The sequence below is a fragment of the Chlamydotis macqueenii genome, chromosome 6 (genome assembly GCF_036417535.1).
Source record: "Chlamydotis macqueenii isolate bChlMac1 chromosome 6, bChlMac1.mat, whole genome shotgun sequence".
Lineage (NCBI taxonomy): Eukaryota > Metazoa > Chordata > Aves > Otidiformes > Otididae > Chlamydotis > Chlamydotis macqueenii.
This window is the reverse complement of record NC_141561.1, coordinates 34,959,895-34,984,599: the sequence shown is the minus strand read 5'-3', so window position 1 is coordinate 34,984,599 and position 24,705 is coordinate 34,959,895. Positions and strand designations below refer to the sequence as shown.

General features: G+C 38.2%; 1 protein-coding gene across 7 annotated transcripts in view; it reads left to right on the top strand.

Moving 5' to 3' along the window:
• Positions 1-9,310, top strand: part of GULP1 (GULP PTB domain containing engulfment adaptor 1) — a 175,148-nt gene extending 165,838 nt beyond the window's left edge. For all 7 annotated transcript variants that reach the window (XM_086751405.1, XM_086751408.1, XM_086751409.1 and 4 more), the window contains one exon: positions 7,017-9,310. In XM_086751405.1, the coding sequence (XP_086607531.1) occupies positions 7,017-7,088 (72 nt within the window). In that variant the 3' untranslated portion in view covers positions 7,089-9,310. The remainder of the gene's footprint in view (positions 1-7,016) is intronic.
• The last annotated feature ends 15,395 nt before the right edge of the window (positions 9,311-24,705 follow it).

The following is a 24,705-nucleotide window of genomic DNA, read 5'->3' as shown; positions in this document are numbered from 1 at the left end:
TGTTGACTTTGAAACACTCAACAGTATCTGTTTAGTTATTGACCCAATTTTGAAGCCATTCTAGGAGAAAGCCTTCAGGTTTTGGAATAAATTACTCTCTTCAGTCAGACTTTCCAAACTGCTAGTTACTTGCCAGCTTGCTTATCTGTTTGTTTTTTCAGCAGCCTGCCAGTAAAACTGAAGGCTGGAAATACTGGGAACTTGAATTTCTAGGATCCTGGCTCCTTAGCAGAAAGTGTTCCCCAGGCTTCCAGCCCTTTTGTGTTTCAAGAGCCCACAAAGTCCAAGAGAGGCAGCTCTTGGGCTCCTTCAGTTCATCTCTTTTGCCTGGAGTGCAGGAGAAACATTTCAAAATGTCTGAATTAAGATTTAAATACTATTTAATTTACCTAAGTAACTTTTTTTTTTAATTCCTGTTTGTTGTGAAATTTCATTTCCCATGTCGGTTTAGGATGGTGCCACAGGCAAGCTCCGCTCACTGTGAAGTAAGAAATTTAGGTTCTTGCTCTGGCCCATACCATTTCAGATAGCAGCTAAAAGCCAAAATGGTCGTCTTGCAATTCCAGTAAAAATGCATGTGTTTTGTGAATGTGATAATGTTATTACCAAGCCCTTTAGCACAAAACCCCAAATCTTTTAGCACCTCACATTGATACATATCAATGTTTCCATTGGGTATAGTCCGTTTTGGGGAAAAAAGGTGTACTGTAGTATTTGTGGATACTAGGAAGAATCCTATAATTGTAGCTAAATGTCACACACTAGGAGTTCTTACTACAGGTAATATTTTGGCAAAATTTTGTATTGTTAGTGTAAGGCTGCTAAGTGTTACCAACTAACATCAGTGAATGGAATAGTAGAATCTTTGCCAAAGATATTTTAAGTCATAAAATGAAAAACTCATATCACTGTTTGTACTATCTCGATCTAAAAAGCAGATAACCAACCAGTAACAAAGCCCCAAACCTTAGGTCATTACTATGTCCTATTGTAAAGAATATTGCATTGGCCAGGTATTCTCGCCCCAGCATATATATATATATCATTTTTTACAACTTTTTATTCTGCTTTATAAGCTAATTTCACAATTGGAGAGTCCTAGTGTACCAGTCTTAGCATACCCCAACACTTTCACTGAAAATTAATTTGTGATTCTTTATGTAGGCACAAAACTTATTTATGTATAATCCAGTTGAGAACAGGTGTAAAGCTGACAGGTTATGAAAAAAACCAAACATATTCTGACTTTGACAAAAGCAAAAGCCATATGCAGTTATTTTACTAGGTGGTTGCTGCAAAATACAGATTGAAGCATGTTTTTCCTAATCTCTCTTTTATCTTCCTGTGCTTTCCTGGGTGCCTAGCGTCAGCGATGGTTGGTATATCATATTTTAATAATGGTATTTAAAGCATTTGCAGTTGAAGTATGCATGTGTTTGTGTCTGGTGTTTTTATTTTTATGTGCGTGTGTATATATATATATATATATATATATATATCTCGGTATAAAAACTGTTAAGATTTGCTTTTTATATATAAAAGTGTAAGCCAGGGCCATTTTAATTTTCAGAAGCCTGTCATGTAGGTACAGCTGATTTTAGTTTTCTTTAGTCTGTCTTATCAGTTGCTAATACTAAGCCTTCATTTTCAATTTTCATTGCTGTTTGTTTTCCATGTGTACCAGCGAAATCTCCAGTTTTCATCATCGGGTTATCATTAGTGAAATGGTTTAAGCACAACCTTTGATTCATAGATTTTTGTGTTAGTACAATCACATTTCTGAATGTGTTTTTAGTTGGAAATAATTATTTAAAAACTTGCAATGAGCAAAAGATAGCTGCACTAGAAGTCCGCGGTTGTTAGATACACAGCCTTTAAGAAGGAAGGTGAAACGGCCTACAAAAGGTAAAACCACAGATGGTGTGATGTGCTCAGGGAAATCTAACCTTAAGAAACAGGAAAGAAAAATGTAGGCTTCTTTCCTCCTCTGGAATAGAAAATGAAAGGATCTGTTACCTTCCCATTATGATGGTATAGCCTGAGTTTCAGTAAATATGTATTCCATTAAATGTACAAAGGTGAGTTGTGTATGAACACATCTGACATTTCACAATACCAGAGTCACTGGAGAATAAACTCTTAAGTAGTGGGTGCTTTTCCTCTGCATCTGCTGTTCTGAACTTAATGAGATCAGATAAAGTTCCTTGGCCTTGGGGGGGACATTTTAATATTTAAAATTCAGCGAGCATCCAGATTTCACACTTTAAGCCCTTTCTGTGCCATTTCTCAGTCCAATCTCTGTTGGTCTTTTTGGAGAGCTCAAAACTCAAACATGTGCTGAGATGTGACTTTTACAGCTAAGGCCGCTCTCTGATGACTGTCCAACCTCCTGTTTCCCCCCACCCTGATGCTGAAACATGTTTTCTTCCTCCCTATTTTGACTGTATCCAGACATTAATAAAATGAATCTTCCCAGAAACCTTGCAGTGAGGGGAAGTTTCATATGAGCAGCAACTGCTATAATTTATTAAAATCTCAAGGTAGTTAATATCATAAAGCTTCCAGGAGCTGCAAGCCATTCTTCCTGCATGGCCTGAAGCAGTCAGTAGCCTTGTTGGCTTTCCATCTGCAATAAGTTACACTCAGCCCTCTAAATTATCTTCTCAGAGACATGTAAATTTATCACTGGTTCATTGGGTTTGTGCTGACTTAAGCTCATGGAGTGAAGTCACTGTGAAGTGATGTGAGTTAACCTCAGAGCTGTAAGGTTGACTTTGGCAAATTTATCTTCTAATAAAATGGAATTTCTTTGTCTTTTACTGTTTAGTGTTTTAAACCAGAATAGCTCACGTGTTACTATCATGGACACAAAAAAAAAAAAAAGTGGGAATTTTGGAAGAGAGGTTGGTTTGGGGCTACTTTTAGTAGTGAAAACAAACTTTATTTCTCCCTTTACGAGACCAGTCGTATGCTTTAGTACAATACCATTATATTTCTGGGTAATTAAGATGTTCAGTCCTTGCTTTAAATCGCATGGAAAGTAAAAAACTTACTTTAACACTGTCATCGTGGGGATACGAACAGAGAAGCAAGGCACAATATAGATGCATGCTTCATAGCCCATCCTCTTCCTACTCTTGTCCAGTACCAGGAGATGGCCTTTTTCTGCATTCCTTGAAAACCAGCAGCTTTCAGAGGTTTCCTGACCACATTGAGGAATTACTCTTTCATGAACCTTTGAAGTACAGGAAGCCATAGCACACATGTTTTTTAATGAACAGGCAGTGTGTTATGCTAAGAACATGTGTTATTAGAAGCTGAAATGTCTGAATTTCAGAAGGCAAAATATTTGAAATGCTGTGTATTAAAATTAATGATGCGTTTTTTAGGTATGTAGTATCTAATGTGTACCAAGTGGTGACTATATTTGTAATTTTTGAAGAACAAATGTTCTGCCTAACACATTAATTGAGTTAAGTAGAAAAAAGATAAAAACAAATCCTAATTTATAATCCACTTGGTCATGCCAGCTGACTTCATTATTATTATTACAGCTGCAAATGCTGCGTTTTGGAGTGGAGAGTCGGAAGTAGGCATATGCTGTATGATGGATGCTATAATAATCATACAGCAGCTTCAAGTAGGAGCCATAAGACTTGAGAGATGTATGCAGTTCAGACGTATATATGAACTACATTGCTGAAAGCGGACATAAAGCTTGAAGTGTTCTACATTGCTGTGAGAAGTACAGCATAGGATACTTATTCTATTATCTGCATTAACCACAGTTCAACTGTGTCTGAGTGTAAAGGAGAATCTTTTCTTAAAACCTTGTCTTCCCATGTCTTGCTTGACTTAGCTGATTGGAATTTTTTTATTATATCATATATTTGCCAAAGCACAGTTTTGGAGATTCCAAAAAATTATTTAAAAATTTGGAGTTACTTTGTAAAAATTGAGGGATTAGGAATAGAGATGACTGTGGGAGTTCTGAAGTCCATGCTTTCCAGATCTTCGTAAATTTTATTGCAATCACTTTGCCAAAGCGTCTGCTGGATGAGGATGTTGGGTTTTTTTTTCCCTTTTGAGGGCTGCATTTAATTTAATGGGAATATTAGTTGAGACAGTACATCTTTCTTAGGTTCATACTCCTACGCACTTCTTGTCCTCCACTTAAATATTCATGAAGAAAAAAAAAAAACACCTACTGGATTTCATATTCTTTTAAAATCTGAAAAATACCCAGAAGGCTATCTAGATTGCTTTGATGTCCTGTTTGTGTTTTTGGGCTTTTTTTGACCCTGTGGTTGGCATGGAAGTTAGAGCCTGCTACTAACCGTAGTATCTGATCCTCGATGATAGTGCATTTCGTGTGATTTAACACGTGAACACTGTAATGCCATGTTCCTGTTACAGACAGTTGGTTGCATGAGCAATTTCTAAGTATACGTGTGTTAACGCTGCAGTTCCTGGCACTGTAGTAGTAGATTTAACTTCTTAACAATTCTGCCTGCAGCAGAAGCTGGGTTCTCAGGTATGCAACTGGTAACAGCCCCTGGCAACCACAGCACTGTTTTCTTCTAGAACAGACAATAGTTCATTATAGTAATAAAGTTAAAGGCTTTTAAAATAATTACAATACATTATATTGTCTCTTAACGGATGAACATTGATCCCATTGTAAATATGTGAAAATGTGATTGTTTGAAATGCAAAATGTTGCAGCTTAAAAGGGGAGGAGGACTAAATGGGGTGGAGGGAAGTGGTCTGGAGTGAAACTGCAGAAGGAAAGGTCAAGGAGTCCACTGTTCTTCAAGAAAGTAGAAATAGTTCAAAAAAGTCATAGCAAACACAAGCCGAGTGACAAAGTATCAGTTTTATATGGAACAAAACAAAAAAAACCCATGTGATCAACATAAGAGCAGTGAGACGTGCGCACTTGCAAGAAGTATAATCTGATTTGCTCTTAGCTAGCCAGAAAAAGGGCACTGGAGCAGCAGCTCCATAGGCCACCAGCAAACAGTGCTTAAATGTGTAGAAGAAAGACAACAGCATGTGGGATGTGAATGGGATGTGTGTTCCGTGAAAGGGCTCTCCGGATGGCGAAGGGTGAAGCTGGTTGACCTTGTTAAACCAGTTGCCATAGCAGTTCTACTACTGCAGCTGTATCAGACATCCTCAGGTTGAAGCACAAACTATCCCTTTTGCAACCTCAAAACTGGAAGCAGCCTTTGAAGACTTTAAAAGATCAGAATTTCAGACACACTGTAACAGGGGGGTTTACAGTTTAACAGGCTGGACCCTTAGGGCTGCTCCTCTGACTTCTGCTCCTGTCTAAGGAGTCCTCTGTTGACTGCAGTTACATCAATTAGTAGTATCCTTTGTGCAAATGAACAGTATCTGTTTATAACAGGACGTGTTTGACTTGGAACTTCAGATACTGTTTGCTTGAATTATCTTTTGCACTGAGTACTCTTCCTGTCAGCCCTTTGAAAAAAGAGAGGCGGGGGGAAGTCAGATACACCAGTGAGCTTTGGCAGCACTGTGTCACCCAGGCCGGGCAAACTGGGGAGCACAGTTGGAGAAGGTTTACACCACAGTACCACTGCTGGCTCATTGTCTCATAGTATGGATCTGCCTTTTGGAAAATTCAAATTTTACTTGGAAAATCTCAGATAATTTAGTAAAAGTTGCCAGGAAGTTTAATTACTCTTCTGATGGCAGAAGCTGGTCGGGTTATTAAATATTCATACCCTTTTAAAATTCCCACCTGTCGTTTAAATTTGTTTGAAGTTAACCTGGTTTGACTTGGGATTTATCTTTTAAAACTGAAAGGTACGCTCCTAAGGTACTGCTATGCATTATGAGAAAAGGCTTGAGTTTATACCTAATCCCAATACAGATTGCTTTAGAAGAGATTTATTTTGGTTACAAGATGTTTGCTTCATGAAAGCATGTATTCTTGATTTCATAGCACACAGTCAGCATTCTCTAAGTGAGCTGTATGTTAAGGCCACGCTGAACGGAATGCTGTGACGGCTGCCACTGGAGCTGATGTTCTTGTGGCGTTTCTATTCAGAGCCCTTGTTTCCAGTTGCTTATAGCTTTACAGTACTTTCATCTGACAGATTGAAATTTTCTTGACTCAAAGGCAACTTTTCTCTTGAAGGTCAAGTCACAACTATTATTATAATGAATTTATTTTCAGTAGAGGGGATGGTAGCATCTAGCTTATAACCATTTTTGTGTTTTTGCTAATCAAACTAATGTGGGTAAAAAGAGTAATTTTGGTCCAAACTTTTAAATAAATTCTTTGCACTTTCTGAAGACCATTTTATATTATTTCACTGAGTTTACACGCCTTTGAAACGCACAGTTTGTTCAGTTGCAGTAGAGCGAGTATGATTTTATTTGCCTTTTTAGTGAAGCTCAGGTGCCAGTGGGCTGTAAAGCAGACGCCTGGCAATGTAAGTGCACAGGGAGTGACTCACAGCACACCTCATGAGATGTGATTGAGTACTATACTTTTTGTTGGACGACTGCTAAGATAAGGGATTACAGAATGGAGGAGGCACATGATATTAGCAACAATGTCCGTGACTAATCTGAATCTTTAAAGTGTAAATATAACAAACTCTTTGCTCGTATAGCTCTAATCTTCTCTGCTTATAAATCGTGTTGAATTTTATTCGGACAACATGGTGCAAGTAAAGTTTGCTTGTTTTTCTGTCAACATATGTGTGTGAATATTCAATATTTTTATTCAATAATATTGTCTTCATTTTATAAACATAAGATATTTCTTTTGTTGCGTGAGATACATCCTTTTATAAGTTAACCATTAAGACTTATTAAAAATCAGCTGACCAATTAATGTAAATGTCTGTGAATTCACTGTGATGTATTCTTACAGTTTACATGCCTAAAGATAAACTCAAATTTAGATGTTTTTAGAAAGAGCTTAATCCTCCAGGTACCACTTTCCTTTTTATTAACTGTGTCTTGTTTCATTGCAGGAGGGGTTCAAAATGGGATTAACTCTTGAAGGCACAGTATTTTCTCTTGACCCACTAGACAGCAGGTGCTGATGCCAAGAAACTAAATGTAAAATTCCTACGCAGTGGTTTTGGTTGGTTTGTTTGTTTGTTTTTTTAATTCTGAACACGTATTCGCAGATATCCATGTGCCAAAAATTGCTTTTTTCTACATGTAAACTCTTGTGAGGTTTGCTTCTGTAAAAATCCAACTTAATTTCAGTCTTTCCCTGTACAAATGTAAAAAGTTGTATTTGTTTATGAAATATGAATTAAATTACGCTGTTGTGTTTCTTTTTCTCACATTTTGGCCTGACTTTACTACGCTTTATGACTATTAGCTTGGAGACGATCTTCAGAAAGCTCACACATACCTCTCTCTGCCGACATGCAGGCATGATTTTTACATAATACTTTACCAGGCAGCATTTTGAAATTATGTTTTTAAGCCATTATTTAATATTCAAGCACTGAAATGATTAGTATCTAGTACAAAAAGCTCCAGTGGCTATGAAAAAGCAGAAAATACTAACCATTAGTACATGCTTAAAAGGTAAATCTGGATGCTGTGTAATTGATTTCCATTACTGTCTATGGTTACTATGCTGTATATAAGTTGTTATTAGTTTATAAAATCCAGAAGATTTTTAGGTCCTTAATTCATGTTTTATAAACTGACAAATTGTTAGTATACTAATTAGTGTTTAATGAGCATAGAACAACTGCTAAATTGCAGAATGGACTAAGTAACTGCCCTTTGTTTTTGTATTTTGTAGCTGAACTGTAAAGTTTAATTTCAAATTCATTACAGGATAACCATAACTTAAAAAGATTACGATCTTGCATTTACTTAGGCATTTACTTAAGTTTGTGTACAAGCAGGCATTCCTTTTACTGGGCTCAGTTCTGTAAGTTACTTTCAATGCCTGCGTGTTTACAGTCGGGGTCTGAGTATTTTTTTTCCTCTGTCTGCTTTAATGTTTCATGTCTTACTGTAATTTTGAAGCTTGCTGCAATAATTCAATATATGTTAGTAAGTCCTTCATACCCGCTGGTTGCTCATGTTACAGAAATAAGTGCAAACCAAAATTTTCAGCTGCTGGTGAGCTGAATGCTGACCTGTCTATGCATACTCTTCATTAATCTTTAGCATGAGCAATAAGATACCATCTTAAACCTATCTCAGAAAATTATTATTATTATTACTGTTTTGATGGCCAAACCCCACATTAGTTCAATTAAAAAACTTTAAAAACTAATATAGAATCATAGAACAGTTTGGATTGGAAAGGACCTTCAAGATCATTCAGTTCTACGCCCCTGCCCTGGACCAGGTTGCTCAAAGCCCCATCCAGCCTGGCCTTGAACACTTCCAGGGATGGGTCATCCACAGCTTCTCTGGGCAACCTGTTCCACTGCCTCACCATCCTCATAGTGAAGAATATTTCCCCTCAAAACGTACAAATATGGAAAAAACCAAAAATTTCAGATTTTTTAAAACATATTTTCTTTCCTTTTTCATGAGAGGTTTTTTTTGTGATACAGTTTTGTTCTTAATGGTTACAATTTACACCAAAAAATGCATTTTACAAATTCATCATCACATGTATATCTTTATGCCTTGTTCAACAAAGTACTTCTGCATATACCTTTGGAGTCCACTGAAATGAATGGGGTTATTCCTTTGCTGAGTGTGACATATGCTCAGGTACCTTGCTGAATGGGGGCCTTAATGGTCTACGTTACATAAGTCTTCCTCTTTCTTCTTCTGTGTTCAACATTCATATAGAGTATTATATATAAAGATATATATTAAAATATATAAAATCACTAACAAATAGAATAGTATATGTTTCATAAAGAAAAAGTCTTTATAATTTTGTTTGTCATATAGTATTTTGAGATTTGTATAATGAGAATGTTTAGTAGCCATAGCAATGGCTTTTTTTAACAAATAGAGTTTGTATTTTTATTGTACTTAAAAAAGCTTTACATAATAAGCATCTATTTAGTGGTCATTTATTATCAATGGTAACACTAAGATAATATTTGCACATTTTAAGAAACCTTTTTCGTTACTGATTTTTATGATAGTTGACTGCAGATGGCATGGTTAAATATTACATACCTGCTCAATCCATACAAAAATACTTAAATCAACACAACAGTGCATTTTTAATGAAAAGGTTATGTGATCCAATTGGAAACTGTGTTTCTATGTAATCTCAAATGTCTGTTAAATTTTGCCTAAAATAAATGTTTTTAAATAAATCGCATCCTAGAACACAATGTTCATTCAGTAAAATACTGGGTGGAAGGGAGGGCGGGGGAGGTGCTTAAATGTGGGGAAGGACCTGCTGCAAGGAATGGTTTAGTGCTGAACCGTGTCAAAGTCACCTTGTACGCTGGAAAGAATCTGATCGCAGACAGTGTAGCAAAATGCCAATGTTTGACCTTTATTACTGAGTTCGGTCTAATCTGTAATCACCAGAGTGTAATCTTGTTCTATATACAACTGCCTAATACTAGTAATTAGGGAGTAACTCTCTCCGCAGTGCTTCATGATTTTAATTGACTTTTTTTCTTAATTGGGTTTGCGGATTTGTTTTTTGTTTTGTTTGGTTGGTTTTTTTTTATTTTTAATTCTTAGCTACTAAATGACCCTAATGGTTATTTATGGAGTAAAGGATGTACTTGAAGTCCTTTTGAATCCTAGAAAGCAACCGCTGTAAACCGGGTGTGTGCTGCAGCATGTGGTGTTGATGCATTTGAGAAAAGAAAACTAGTCTTAAGCCATCTGATGATGACTTCCATTGCAAAATTTCTCTTCAAGCTGATACCTGAAACCCATCTAACCTCCGCCGTTTGCGGAAATGGGGCTTGGACACTTATGGGAATGGACACTGTCAGGGCTGTAAGTGAGGGGTGTGTGTAATCTGCTGTCAGTTATAAACACAGGCAATTCTTTCTCAGAACAGGTCTCCCTGTTCCCGCTAGTAGCAGTGTTCTTTCCTTAATCTGTTAAATCTTCAGACTTTATCTGATCAGGATTTTATCTGTGGAAGGTGTCTTGTTACAAATTCCTACTCTTTCAGTTATCTGTTAAAGGCATGATCTCTAAGCTTTCTTTAAAAAAAAAACCAAAAAACCACAAACAAACAAAAAACCAACCAAACAAAAAAAACCCCACCAAAACACTAAAGCTTGATAGCTGGTTTGGACTGAGAACGTGAAGTGACTCTGTTTATTGTGTGACCATAGGTGTTTCACTTGAGAGAGTCCTGGAAGAGGCGGCTAACGTCATCTGCTAGGTTTGAGATACGGTGCTAAATGAGTGGAAACAGGACTTCTTTTGGACTTGTAAATTTGCGCTCCAACAAAAACAAAATACCAATGCAATTGGGTGCTACCAGATTTGTCCACACTTCTTTCTTCCTTTTGGATATATCTTCTTTCCCTGTTTTTTTTGTTTTTTTTTTTTTAAACTTCTTTAAACTGTGGTCACATTGCTGTGTGTTAACTGTGGCTGTATCACTTTGTGGATGTGTAACACTGGATTTCCTTTCCTCTTGTCGGCTGCCCAGCTACTGCACTGGTGTGTCATACCAGGCTTGTTAACACCTAGAATCAAGATTCCTTGCTTTCTTCTCCTTTTTTTTTTTTTTTTTTTTTTGTATGATATGGGCTATTTTTCTCTTCCTACCTGCTTATTATACCGTGAATAACCTGAATAACTGAGGTGCTTAGGGTAGAATTCTTCTTAAGTCAAATAAGCTGATACGTGATGTTTGTGTGTTTTCTTTTTTTAACCTTTGACAAATTACTGAGCATCACTCCAGGATGTTCATAAGCTTAACCCATTGTCTTTACTTCAGATTGATTTCTGAGCGGCTTTTTGTTTGTCCTTCCATATGGTAGATGTGATTTGCGCTTAACTTATAATCGATCAAATCACTTAAACTGGCAAAGATCAAATCCTTCACGTGGCAAAAGGAATTATGTTTTATTTAGACTTCTCTTATGAAAAGGAAGAAAGGAAAAAGAAAATTCTCACACTTGCAGAAGGAGGCGTGGTTGTGTAATCCCAGAGGTGACTGAATGTGCCAAGGAATGGGGCTGGCTCTCAGACTTAATTATCGTGATTATTTTTCAGTTTGTGGAACTAAGCGTGGTCTGTCATGCTCACCAAGCAATCCTGCTTCACAAAAAAAAAGATCTCTTCTGCAAAGGAAGAGAGTGCCACTGCCTGAGAAATCTCTAGTCAAACAGCCAGAGCTCCTATTTTCATTATCTCCTGGCAGTTACTAGGGATCGTCACCCTTTGGACACCCTCTTAAGACAAGAAATATGTTAATAATTGCAGGCAAGCTCTCAGCTTTCTTAATTTGACACTTTGGGTGTTTTGTTGTTGCTTCTAAAATCATAGGATGCTGAAGTCACACTTTTGAAAAAATGTGAATAATTAGCCATATGTTTTAAAAATCAACCAAAAATGCCTACTAGTAGGTGTTTTGTAAGCTTTGGCTAAAAGACAGCAAGCTTTTCGTACAAAATTAGCCTGCTTTTTTTCCCACTTTTAAGACATGTTCTCAATGAAAGACGGAGGCTTAGGTTGCTTTGTTAGTTAATGAAAAGTACATAGCAGTTCTCATCAACAAAATAGAGAAGAGAATTTTAAAGATATCATTTTGTTCAGTTGTTTCAGAATGGTAGGCGGTGTTTTGTCGAAATGAGAGTCTGACATTTGTAATATATGCAGCCTTCTGGAGATGCTTCAACATTTAGTGAGTGTCAGTACACAGACTACAGAAACAGCAGATTTATTTATTCATCAGACCAAAACACAGCCTGGAACTACAAGGCTCTTTCATGGGCTGCATACGTAATATTTGTGTGTGATGGGGTAAAGGTTTCTGAACATATGAATATGCAATTTACCTTTTGTGTTTAAGAAACTTTCCTGAGAGCCAAATTCATATATGGTTTGGGATGAAAAAACCCTGCAAGTTTAGTCTCTTACAGTGAGTTCTAGAATTGATTGGATTTATTTTAAGACTCAAATGAAAGACAGAAACCAAAATCAGTATATGTGAGCTTTTGGACTTTTTTTTTTTTCTTTCTTTCCCCCTCCATGTTTTTCACTATTTATTTCAGCAAAGCTTATACCTTGCAACAAAGAATAAGAAGGAGCAGAAATAGATTAGGAAGAAAGTACAGAAAAAAATGAAAGGGGGAAAAATGTTATCTTGTGAGAACATCATGCAATTTAGTAACATTGCTTTTTTTTTTTTTTTGTGAAACTTATCTGATTTGATAACTCTTCTCGTTCTGCACCATCGCTGCTTATGCTTACCTCAGGATTGCACAAGAGCTGCCAAGAAGCAGTTTTGCTATATTTGCAGTCCACGAGAACTGCTGCTGGAGCCGATTCAACTAGCCAGGAACAAGGGATGTTTTTCCTACCACCTGTAGCTTTGTTACACAGAGTAGGTAACTCACAGTGAGCCTCTTCCAAGATGCCTGCTTGCCACAAGCTCCAGTTTCCATCCATTTATCCTAATTTCTAGTAGTTTGTACAACATTAAAGTCCTAGCTAAGTTGTTTATCTGTTGATGAACAAAACCATTACAAAAGTGCTTTAACTAATTGTGCTTATTCCCGTATTGATTGGAAAGCATGCCAAAAAGAATAACGACCACCTGTATTTTCTAGATGTCTATGAATAAATTGTTTATATAAATTAATCTCCTTATGATAAGAGCTTTCCCAGAACAGGAGTCTTGGAATAGACCCTTAAGAATTTTCATCAGTTGTGTTTCCTTTGCAACTTCGTCCTACACACAAACTTACCTGACTAAAAAGAACTCAGAAAATCTATTCAACTGATCATTTGTAAAAGCTGCTTGGAGCTCTACCATCTGTGGCATTTAAATTGTTTCAAGTTTTATTTCTTGTATGATTTTTTTTCTGTAAACATTTTATTCAGTTAAAAAAGGTACTCTTTGAGGCTTTACACAAAAATTAGAACTGGAATATTTTGAGCATGTTTCATGGAAAATAACTAAATGAGTTCCCTAGGAATCTGAACTGGTTTGCTTTTGACAACTTGTGCATTTTAAATATTTTGATGTTTTATTTAAAGGAACTTTGTTTTCAAATAAAGTGATCCTTGACACTGTGGAAAGACTGAGAAAATACTTAGCCTGTATATTGCATTGGGATAAGATTCTAAAAAAGATATGGTTCTTTTTGGGAAAAAAAAAAACAGCCAAGAGCAAAACCTATTTTAAGTGCCTTGATAGGCCATAAAAATCTAGGGGTTTTTTCATGCTCATCAATTTTTAGGGTATGTTAGAACAATATTATCATTCACATACATACTTCACTAATATTTTTGTAGTATAAGAGAGCTACTATAGTGGCAGATTAAAGTCATCTACAGTTTAAACAATGTTGGAATTAGTTCCCCATATTTTTACAACCTTATTATTAGAATACTATGAAGAAGGCGGAATAGATCTGAATTCTGAGACACTTTAACCCTGTAAAATAATGATGTGATCATGTGTAACTTGTGACAAATAAACCTGAGATGCAAAATGAGCAACTGTGTTTGGAAAGAAAGGTAAGAGATGTTTTGAGATAAGTGAGAAATTTTACATGGGAATGAAAATGCTCTGTGGGATTGCTTTTCTGAATGGGCTTAGCCATGCTCTGTTCCCAAGTGAGGCAATATTTATGTCGTTTTAACTGATTATCTGACAGTGCTTCTGAGAAGCAAAAAATAATTATAGAATTAAATGCTTGGTGCTGTTTACAGATTATCAATAGAAATATCTAATGATTGAAAGTTTTAATCTTGCCTATACAAGTTGCATGTCTGTTTTCTCATCTTTAAGGTTGTGAAGCTACACTAAAATCTGTCCCTTAGGGTGTTTAAGGATTGTTGGTGTTTACTGTGTGTATTTTGTTAGTACCTATAGAGTGCCATAATATTTAATGTACATTGTAAAAAGATTAGACAAGGCTGTGATCTGTGTCATCACAATTGGATGCTGTTGTAACATCGCAACGGATTGATGCATGAAACTGAAGTAATGTAATGTCATAGAAGGTTCCATTATTTCATAGTCCTTTAAAAAGTAGATATTTTAAAAGAACTAAGTGTTATTTAAAAGTCACAAGTATGTGACTGGAGACCTAAGTAAACAAGATAAATTGCTTCTTGGTGCTCTAATAAATAAACCAGTAAGGCCACTAAAGCTACATGAGTCATATAGCCGTAATGAATTTACTTGAAATTTAGGAAAACAGGGATTTGTTTTCTCAGGACCACAGATTGTCTCTCACAGACCTCCTCGGTTAAAATGTTGAATGCCACAGTGGAAAAAAAAAAAAAAAATCCCACACGATACTCTAAACAATATTTGACTCTGATCCAAGGTATTGCTGTAGATAAGTTTACATCAAGGTTGAACTAGAAACATGATCATCACAAGCAGTAATGCAAGCTGCACGTTGTGAGTGTTCAACCATTTAGAAATAATAGCATTGCTTGCAAAAGGCATTTGCCACTGGAAAAGTGTACGAGAGAATTATTACTTTAGCAGTCTTATTTTAAAATATGCATGGAGGGATCATTCTGATTCTTGATGTGTTCATAAGCAAACTTTGTGGTCACAAAGGGTACTGGGAAGCAATGAGGAAGGCGGTATAAAGTGAAAAGGCTGATGTAAGTGAGATTATCAACAGGAAAACCTGAACTTGCATGACAACGCAGACTATAGAAAACATTCACGTGGTGTTTAACTGCTCTTGAGCATCTCTGAACTTTTAACTGGTTCAGAAAATGCTGCTAAGCAATATCTATCAAGTGTCTAAATACTAATGTATCACTCTGTTACTGATAGGTTGCATTTTCAGAAAAAAAAATGTGGACAAGCTCTTTACAATATCTAGAATTCCATTTGCATCTTGTTCTATTTGCATTAGAATGGGAAAGCTGATATCTATCGCTGAACACATGGCATTGGGTGGTACGCAGGCAGTAATGTGCAAAGGGGCCTGCTGAACGCTTTCCCTATGTATAGGATGCTTCAAAATGTCCCTCTGGAGTCGGGAGGGGACTCCGAGGTGGTTAGTCGGGGAGGTGCTTCTTGCACGGCAGTTTCTGGATGAGAATACAGATTGCCAGAGCTGACAGTCTGTGGAAATGTCAAGTCGATCTCCATCAGGATTTCAAGCACAGTGCAAATAAGTGCAGTTGGATGTCGAGGACACTGCAGACGCTGGCCCCTCTCTCAGCTGTTATAAAGCAGAGAAGTTTATTTTTCTCAGCCTGAGAGTACACCCATGGGAAAAGGTACTTTCGGATACATTCCAGCAGAAGTTAGATTAAACAGGGACACGTTCTGACTCCCCATCTTTAATTAAAAAGTCAAGAGACAATAAGCAAGAGACAGTTTAATGGTATACATAAAAAATGCATTACCCTTATGTTTTATAAATGCAAGCTTCTGAAACTTGGACTTGTGATTTGTACATAGAGCTTTCTAGCTACCGTTTGTTTGAATACCCCTTGTTTTTCTTATAATTGCTTAGGTTTTATAGATTCTTTTTAATTTTTTCACGGTTTTAATTTTCCTAAAGAACTTTCTGGAAAAGTGTGAAGTGTGCGGGCTATGTATGCTTCAATATTCAGACATATCTGCCTAGAAATAATGGCAAGACGTCTTTCTTTCTTAAAACCTAAAATACAGTCTTCTTACTAGGAATCACAAATTACATGTTGATATTTCAAAGGGTAAGCTAGCTTACCAAGTAAAGTTGGAAAAAATATTGTCGTTGGCCCAGGGAAGCGTGCTGTCTGCCAGTGATGATAAATTAGTTTGTAATCTACAGCTCCGTGACTCCTTATGGTTGTGCTTTTTTTTCCACACCTTATGCAACAGCATCACAGGGCTGGAACGTTGGCTGAAAAGGATCCAGCGTTACACACTTGGAAAGTAGCTTGTGTGGCTATTTTCCAGGAGAACGCTGTTTTAAGCAGGAGCTGATGGGGAGTTTGTACCCATTTAGGTGCGAGCATACAGAGAAGCGAGTTCTGTGCATACTCAGATTTGCCGAAAGGCAGGGACAATTTTTTTGAAGGTTTACAAACTGTTTGAAGAGCCCTGCTCCACTTTTTGTGGCCCGATACCAGAAGCAGTAGCTTCCAGTGCCAAGACCACCTGTGCAGGTTGGCTTCCAGTTGGAAGACTGGGACAGGACAGTAAAAACTGGCAGATGGTATCACTGCAGACTCACAACTTGATGCAGCCACCTCTGAAGCTATTTGTATAGTATGTTTTCAGTTCTACACAATATCCTAAGAACTCTTCCCTCCTCCTCCCCCCTTCTCTTTTCTGTCCAAGTAATGTCTCCTTAACTCTCTTTTTAGGGCAGTTTCTCAGGGCAATGCTGCTACCACTTTGTAGCATTGTAGTCTATCTTTTTTTTTTATTCAGCCAACAGCTGAATGTTAGTTTTATTCTGGTCTTATAGTTTATGTCCTAACATTCTATAATGCTAGAAAAACATTGCCAAATTTATGAAGCAGGAAAAGAGAACATACTTTTATTTTATTTTTAAAAAATCTGACACAAATTCTCATGTGTTGCTCTGGGATTGTCTTCTATATATTGACTTTTTAAAGCTGGTTTGTTAGGGTAGGTTGTGCGTTTACCTTCCAGTTGCACTTCTGTATTGGATATTTCCCAGTTTCTTTACTGTTGGTGGTACAGTGTGATAAAGTCAGAAAAATGCTCCTGCCTCTTTTTATATCTCAGTGTCATTGGGTGGCAGGCGATTCCTTTATCTTCGTATGTACCTGCATATCAAGATATAGATTATTGTATGTATAAACTATTTTTTTTATATTGTTACACCACTGTGATCCTTATTCCTTTAAACTGAAAGAACATCAGAAGTTCAGGGTAAGGGCATTGAAGGCCCTCTGTGGTGGAGCCCAGTTCACTCATAAATAGGAGGCACCCCCAAAGTCCAAGAGACTGTACCATCGAGGAGGTTCACCTCGGACTTCTGGCACAACCACTGCCTCTGTACACCACACCTGTACACCTTGGCTGTGGGATCTGACCTCTGGACCCTACTGTTCAGGTGACCCTCTGGCACTCAGCATCTCAGCATCCAGCAGCAAGCAAGCCCATTGGCATGTGCCTTTGCGGCCATCAGTGTAGCAACAGTCTCCTCCTTCCAGTCCCATTATTCAGGAATGTGCATATACACAGTGGGACAAATAATTCTGTTGTGGCCATCAACTTTGTGCTGTTTTGCAAAGCCGTCTGTCCCCTGCCATACCTCGAGCAAGGCAGGCGGGTGGAGAAGGTCACATCCTGCCAGGTGGTGTGAGGTCGAGATCACTGTTGCTATAGACGTTCATCAGACCCAAATATGCAGGAGGGGTTGTGTGGCCCAGCGGCCCTTCTTGCACTGGTTTCCCAGAGATGGTGACTGGTATAGTCAAAGCCATTGGAGACAGCTAGGAGCCGTTCCTGTCAGAGTAGGAACGGGAGGACAAGACAGCACAGGAATCCCAGCCCTGTTGGTCTCATTGACTGTGAGATACTGTGCTGGGATGGCTTCCACACGCTGATGGGTCATCTGTACCCCACTCCAAACTTAAACAAGCTTTTGGTGTTTCAGCTGTGGATTCCTCCTTACTCTCCCAGCTCCCCTCTTCCTCAGCCCAGCAGTCCCTGTGCAGGCACCAGAGTTCTGCTTGCACAGTTATGGCCCCATTCATTAGTCTGGTCTCTTGACTAGTTTGTACAGGACTTTCCTTTTTGCTCTTGAAAAGAAATCCTGTATTGAAGCTCACCTGATAGGCCTTAATTGTTTGGGTGGTTTTTTGTTGGTTTTTTTTTTTTTTTTTAATCTCCAGAAGCTTTAATTGCTTCCTGTGGAGTGTCTGTCTCTGCTGAGAGAGAAACCAGGATTCCAAGCCCCACTGCTGGTAGGACCTGTTTGAAGCCTAAGTATTTAAACCTCATGAAAGGCAGACTAGATACTTTTTGTGAATCAGTTTCAGCTTCCCTTTAAAGTCTGTCTGGAACTCCTTCCTTTGTGTGGCTGCAATCATGGTCCACAGCAGCTCATTTGGTGAGGAGATGCTGGTTGAGGCCAAGCCAAATGTACTCTTGATTTCCACAGTGGTCTCTCAGGAGTGGTCTGTGGCTATGGAAGATTAAATGCACATGGAAAAGTGAATTGCTGCCCCACAGGCTTGGCTGCCTTGACAATCCAAACTCTGCCACCCACACAATTCTCTGTGACCAATATTTCTCTTAATATTTTTATCCTCCTGTGTATTGTTGAAGACCTATGTGCTGTTTCCTAGCTTCTCTAGCTTCCAGATAGCTTATCTGTTCCAAAAAAAAAGGGACCAAAGGCAGTGCATCCTCCAAATTTGTGCGTTAACATGAGATAAGACCACACGTCCAAGCAAACTGTAAAGCTTCCAGCTTTATCTCCACCACTGACTGATGGGTTAATTCCCAAATGTGCTACTGCCTCTGGCTGTCATAGTTAGCTGTCTTGAGTCCTGGGAAGTCCAGGGCACAGCCAGCATCCTATGTGAGGGTTTTCCTTGATGGTTGGAGGAAACATGTCAAGCAGCAATGAAAGGGCAGGGTCTTAGAAGGCTCTTGTGGTCAAAGTCTTCCCACAAACTGCTTTCCTCTTCAACTGCATTAGATATAAGCAGTTTTTCTTCTGAGTCTTTGCCAGTGCGGCCAGGGGCTTTCCCGAGTTCTGCTGTGGGTAAAGCACTCTTTAGTCAGAGGTGATTCTGGTGGAGGGAAGGGCGGTGTGTGCTGCAGCCCAGCCTGTGGGAACTGTAGGATGCAGTCTGTCCACGCACGGACTGCCGAGCCTTCGGCTGGGCTGGGCTGGCCCGCGTTACGACAGCTTTATCAGTTTCCTTTGGAAGCTGCGGCTGGAGCTGGTGTCTGGACAGTCTGGCTAGGCAAACAAGCATAAGTGCAAGTGTTGGTGAGAGAGAAGATTGGGTTGGAGACCAAGATGATGAGCTTTCACATTAGCAGCCTGTTACTGTAATTAAAATAGATGGGCACAGGAAATATTTGTAATTGAGGACGGTGCAGGGAAAGGCAAGAGACAAATCTGTGTGATTCTGGTGTTCAATCACTCTTTCTCTCTCGTGTCAGCATTTTTAGCAGCTGCCAGAGAAGAAATGAACCATGTTTCATGTCAGCATATATGTGTACAGTGCATTTATGTTAGACCTTCTCTGGCACTTAAGGCATCCTCTTTGGCTTCCCCAGTACTTGCTGCCCGACTTCAGTGACCGATGTGTGTGGAGCCCATGATAAAGCATGGAGAAAGCAGTCTTTCTCCAGTCAATGCACGTTTCAAAGTGATGGAAGTTACTAACTGCTAACAGCAAGGAATTCCTTGGTCGAAGGGATATATATATTTATGTTGGTGCATGGGAATACATTTTTATGTGATTCTTTCATGGATTACGATGAATTTAATTTAAATGGTGGTGTTTCATAATAGCCATTAGTGACAGAGTATAATAAATTATTTCAAGCTGACAGTGTTTTTCCTTTTGATTGTCCCATAGGTACCCTTAGATACTTGCCAGATAGCGTAGGCATTTATCTCCCCCAGGGTTGGCAGACACTGTTCCTCCTGTATAAGAATTAGTATAACGTATTTCTAATCCTATCTCTAGGGAATCTAGTGAATTCTTGTTTTCCCCTTCTGGAATAAGGAAGAATGTGTAAGTAAAGTTAATAATAATATAATTACCTGTATTTATACAAAGTTGACTTGCAGTTTGGAAAACAGAATACGAGCCTTTTGCATCTTAAGAATATGGCAAGAGTGAGTTGTCAACAAACACATTAAATGCCAGCTCTTGGCCTTAATCATGCAATTACTTTTATGTGTGTGTGTCTAAATGCAAATACTTTATATATATGTGTCCAGGTGAATTAGGTGTTAGAGCTATGGTCTTCATCACTGCCAGATTAATGCTGCTGTGAGTCTTGTGAAATACTGATGTCCACCCAAAGTTTTACTGCAGTCTACAAGCTTACATACTCAAATCAATCTCAATTTATATTATATATAGTTTATGCCAGCTTTGCTCTGGGGATCTAAAAAAAAAGTAGGAGAAAACAGGAATATTTTTGTTTACTCTAGCATTTTTTGTGAAGAATAAAGGGGAATTTCAAAGAAACTGGTCAAGAATGGAAAGTTTTTGCTAAACTAAAATGATGTTGCTTCGCTACAGTTTGACAGTTCTTATGGTACGGCATATGTGTGACATATGCTGTTATTCTAAAATGGCTAAGGCAGCCTTATGTAGAAACAAAAATATATTACAACATGTCAGAGAGTTACAGTGGAAGGGCAGTTTTCTCAAAATAAACACCACACTTTGAAGAGGTTTTGTTAGAAGAAAAAATCAGTGCATTTCACAACTTCAGCAGAGATAGCTATAATTATGTGCAGGATGTGTTCTCTTTTCTTTATGTCTCTGTTTTCGCATATATACATCCTACTACTTGGTTTTAATTAAACAAATTGTTAGCATTATAAAGGGATACTTGTTTAATTTTCTCTCTCACCCAAATAATCCTGTGGGTTGGATGTTCCACCTACCCTGTACTGTGGTAAAGCAATGGGGTGCAACAGAGAAGTGAGTACACCCCTCAGCAGTCCAGTCTTACTCCTTCCATACATCTGCTGATCCTCCATGGTTCGAGACAGTCTTCTCTGTGGCAGACTTTTACCCAGCATGGCTTTCAATGACTGACTTTCTAAATTTGCCAGAACCATCTTCTGAAGGTACCAGGTTGTAAGCAGTAGACCTCCTTAGCTAAGGTTGTTCTTTCTCATTCACACAGGGCTGCCACTGAAAGGATAGGGTTGTAGAGCAAACTTTGAGGTGGAAAAGGGAGGAAGGGGTGTTTTTGGGAAATGGAATGAAAACTGCAAAATAACATGATTAATGTTATGCTTTCTTCAAACATATGCAGAACAACATCATCCAAAGGCACCATACAAAGGGTTAAAAATTGTTCATAAGATTTATGTGGGGTTTTTTTTTTAATCTTTATGTGGGTTTACTTTTAATCTAAGGACATTAATATAATTTTTATTTTATCCCTTTTGTGTTTTCTGGTATTTTTGATCTATCCACAAAACCCAGAGCTTTGGTCTTAACAGGAAAGGAAGGAAGGATAATGTGTAGTAAAAGACATTCTGATATTGCTAGATTTCTAATATAGAGAGTTTTAAATTGGTATATGGTTGTCCACTCTGTACAAGGTTAGGCCATAATGACTTGGTCAGATTTTACCTTAAATTTCACAGGAATGGCTGCAGGCTTTTGAAGAAATGTGCCACACTTCTGAGGGCGGATGCTCCATAATCCTTGATGCAACCTTTAGCCAATTTTCTGGCCTTCAGCTTATTGTCAAAATGAACAGATTATAAAGAAAGTTTTTTATATGTTTAACAAATGCCATGGTCGCATACATTAAAGTGGAAATAGAAAGTCTTTTTTACTTCTCATGATATTTTATTTATAAGTAAAGCTTTTAGCGCAGTTGCCAGTAACCTGACCTTCTTTCACATGACGTGACCACAGGCTGAACTCTGCAATGAAGATTTTACTTCTTTTGTTTTGTCCCTGATCTGAAGTGATATCAAGTTTCTGTTGTTTCTGGAAAAGCTCAAATCCAAGCTGAACTCCAACATGCTCTGTGGTTTTGATCTAAGTCTGAACATGCAGTTTGCAAATGTCAGGCTGCTCTGCTAGGAAAACCTTGACAACTATCTGCTTCATTTTACTTACCAAAATCTTAGATTAATTTTAGTTGCTGGCCTAGCTTCACCGCTGCTGGCACAACAGGGGAGTTGAATCAGGCCTGTTCGATTTTTGTCCTCTTTTAGCAGCTTCGCAGAGAATAGCTCATATTGAATTGGTAATCATTTACTCCATGGCCATACCATAACAGCAGTGGTTCGTTATCGTTCAGGATGTCCCACCCTATCTATGCATGTGGCAAGTGGCTAAAGAGGGCTGAGATACCCACATCTGAGAGAGCAGCCCACAGAAACCGTTCCAAACTACATAGGTGCCACAGCATCTCGGCCTTCAAATGTCTGCAAGACAGAAATAATCTTGCCTGAGCGGAGCAAGAAGGGTTCCATCTCACCTCCATGTGGCATTCCCGGGCATAGCCAGGGTAAAAGACCTCCCAGGACCTGACCATGGCAAGTACATAAAACCTGGGCAGCTTTGTGTTAGACCAGAGCACAGCAACAGTGGTCAAAACTGCAGGGGAATTTAGGGGAAGCGAAGGGGGATGAGTAAACATGTTAGCTTTATTGGTTCCCAACGTTTGCACGCTAGTATCGAGTGTGTCACCCAGGACGTGGCTTTGATGTCTCGTGGTTCAAAATGACTGCTGTGAGTGTCTTGTGGTATCTTGGGAAGCGGCCACACTGTGTGTCATTCAGGTTTGCTAATGCTGTTGGGTTTTTTTTGTTCTCTTGGTTGGTTTGGGATTTTTTATTTGTTTGTTTTAGCAGATGAGGAAGTACTTGCCATAGGATTAGAAGGGAAGCAGCCTGAAGGGAGGCTGGTTGGGCAGGAATGTTTCCTTTACAGGGAGAGAGGACAAACACGTTGAAAGATGAGAGTTGGAGAGGATGGCTCAGAGAGAGCTCTGGAAAAAGACAGCATTGCCACTCATCTGTACCTCTCACTAGAACCATACACGCCTTTCTTTAAACAAGAGACTTTAAATCCTTGTTGTGAATGAAAGCGGGGAAAGAAGTGGAAAGAGTGGTTACCAGACTGCTGGCAGTATTTCTTTCTAACCCCAAACAGAATAAAGATCTTCAGTTTGGTTGTTTATTAGTTTGGATGTAATGCACATTTAATTCCGTTGCTGTACTGCTCTTCAATAAAGCATATCAGTCAGCTATGATTTTAAACAATTACATATTTATAGAAACCCAATCCGAGCAGGAGCCTGCAAAGTTTCATAACAGCCTTTCTGACTGATTGCCTGGTGAAATGCTGACCACAGTGCAGTCGATTTAATTTCTATTAGATGCAGATGGCTCTCTTTGTGTGGTTTGCTTTGCTGTAACAGCATTCTGCGTCAAGGTGACACTGTACCAAATTACAACAAGAATTAGCAAAAAAAACTTTGTGATGTGCTCATTAGACTGTTTTATTTGGGAGTTAGTTGATATTGGTTTTATTCATGTCCTTTGGGAAAATCCAACGTGTTGTTTTTTTTTTTTTTCTCAAAAAAAAAATGGAATCTAGAATTCATAATGCCAGAGATTAAATTATCTGGGCTCATCTGCTGTTTTCACTTGTTAATAGAAAGTGCAACTACATGCTTTTCTTCTTGATGATTGAAATTATCCAGTTTACTTCGAAAATTTTCTATTTGTAAGAGTCCTTGTGTTACAAACCTGAGACATTTGAAAATTGAACATAATGAAAACTGCATTAAGAGATGCAGATGTAACCTCTGTTAGATATCCTTACTTACACGCAGATTGATTTTCCATCATTTTAAAAGTTGTTTTCTCAGGACCTACAGGGAATTCAGTATCCAAATTCCACAGAAATTCAGTGGAAAATACCAGCTGATGCAACTCACTATAAGTTTAGGTGGCAGCAGTGGAGAGACAGAGGTGTAATTCAGAGGTTTTTCAAGAAGGATCTGAGTACTTCTAGGTACTTTAAGCCACTTGAACCCTAATAGTCCTTGCCTCATCCCTGGATTTAATTTGACTGACTTCCTTAACTGCCATCCTTGTCTGCAGTGCTGACCGCAAGCATGCACCTTGTGCCAGGCCTTCCAAGGAAATGCTTTCAATTAAACTATTTGGCCATCTCACTCCATGCCTGAACAGAGGAATTGTCCTTTGATTTGTACAAAAGCTTTGAGGGTTGCTTTATAAGATTAAGGATCTGTAGGCTCCCCTAAAACTGCTGGAGGTGATATAAACTCTCCTGTATCCGACGCATGCTTTCTCATGGGGAAAAAAAAAATTAGTTCCAATGTAGAGAATACAACCGAGAGTAGATAAAACTGAATACTTAGATTTTTTAATTATTATTATTATTTATTTTAAGTGAAAACTTTAGAAAATATTGGCATCTGCAATAAGGAGTCTTCTCAGACACATTTGTGAGCCAGCCTTACTGGGGGACATGGTGCCAAGTGTTGAGTTTTCCTCATTGTAGCAAAAGAGGGATTATTTACTTATTTGCTCTTAATCCATGATGATGAAAGGGTCTTTTTCCCTCTATTGTGCAAAATAGTTGTTTTTCCCTCTGTCATGAGGCAGAGATGCAATATTATGGCACAAATAAAATTACTGAAGTGTAATTGAAAAACCAGCATTGCCACTCATCTATACCTCTCACTAGAACTGTAAACAAGATAATTGAAACCACTTTGTTATTAAACAAGAGATTTTAAAATATTTTTTAAAAGGCAATAGCTCATGGAGTTTAAAAAAAAAAAAGAAAGAAACTAAAAATAGCAAGTGTAGTAACAAAAGACTTACGTTATGCTGAGAGAGACTTAACCAAGAATTT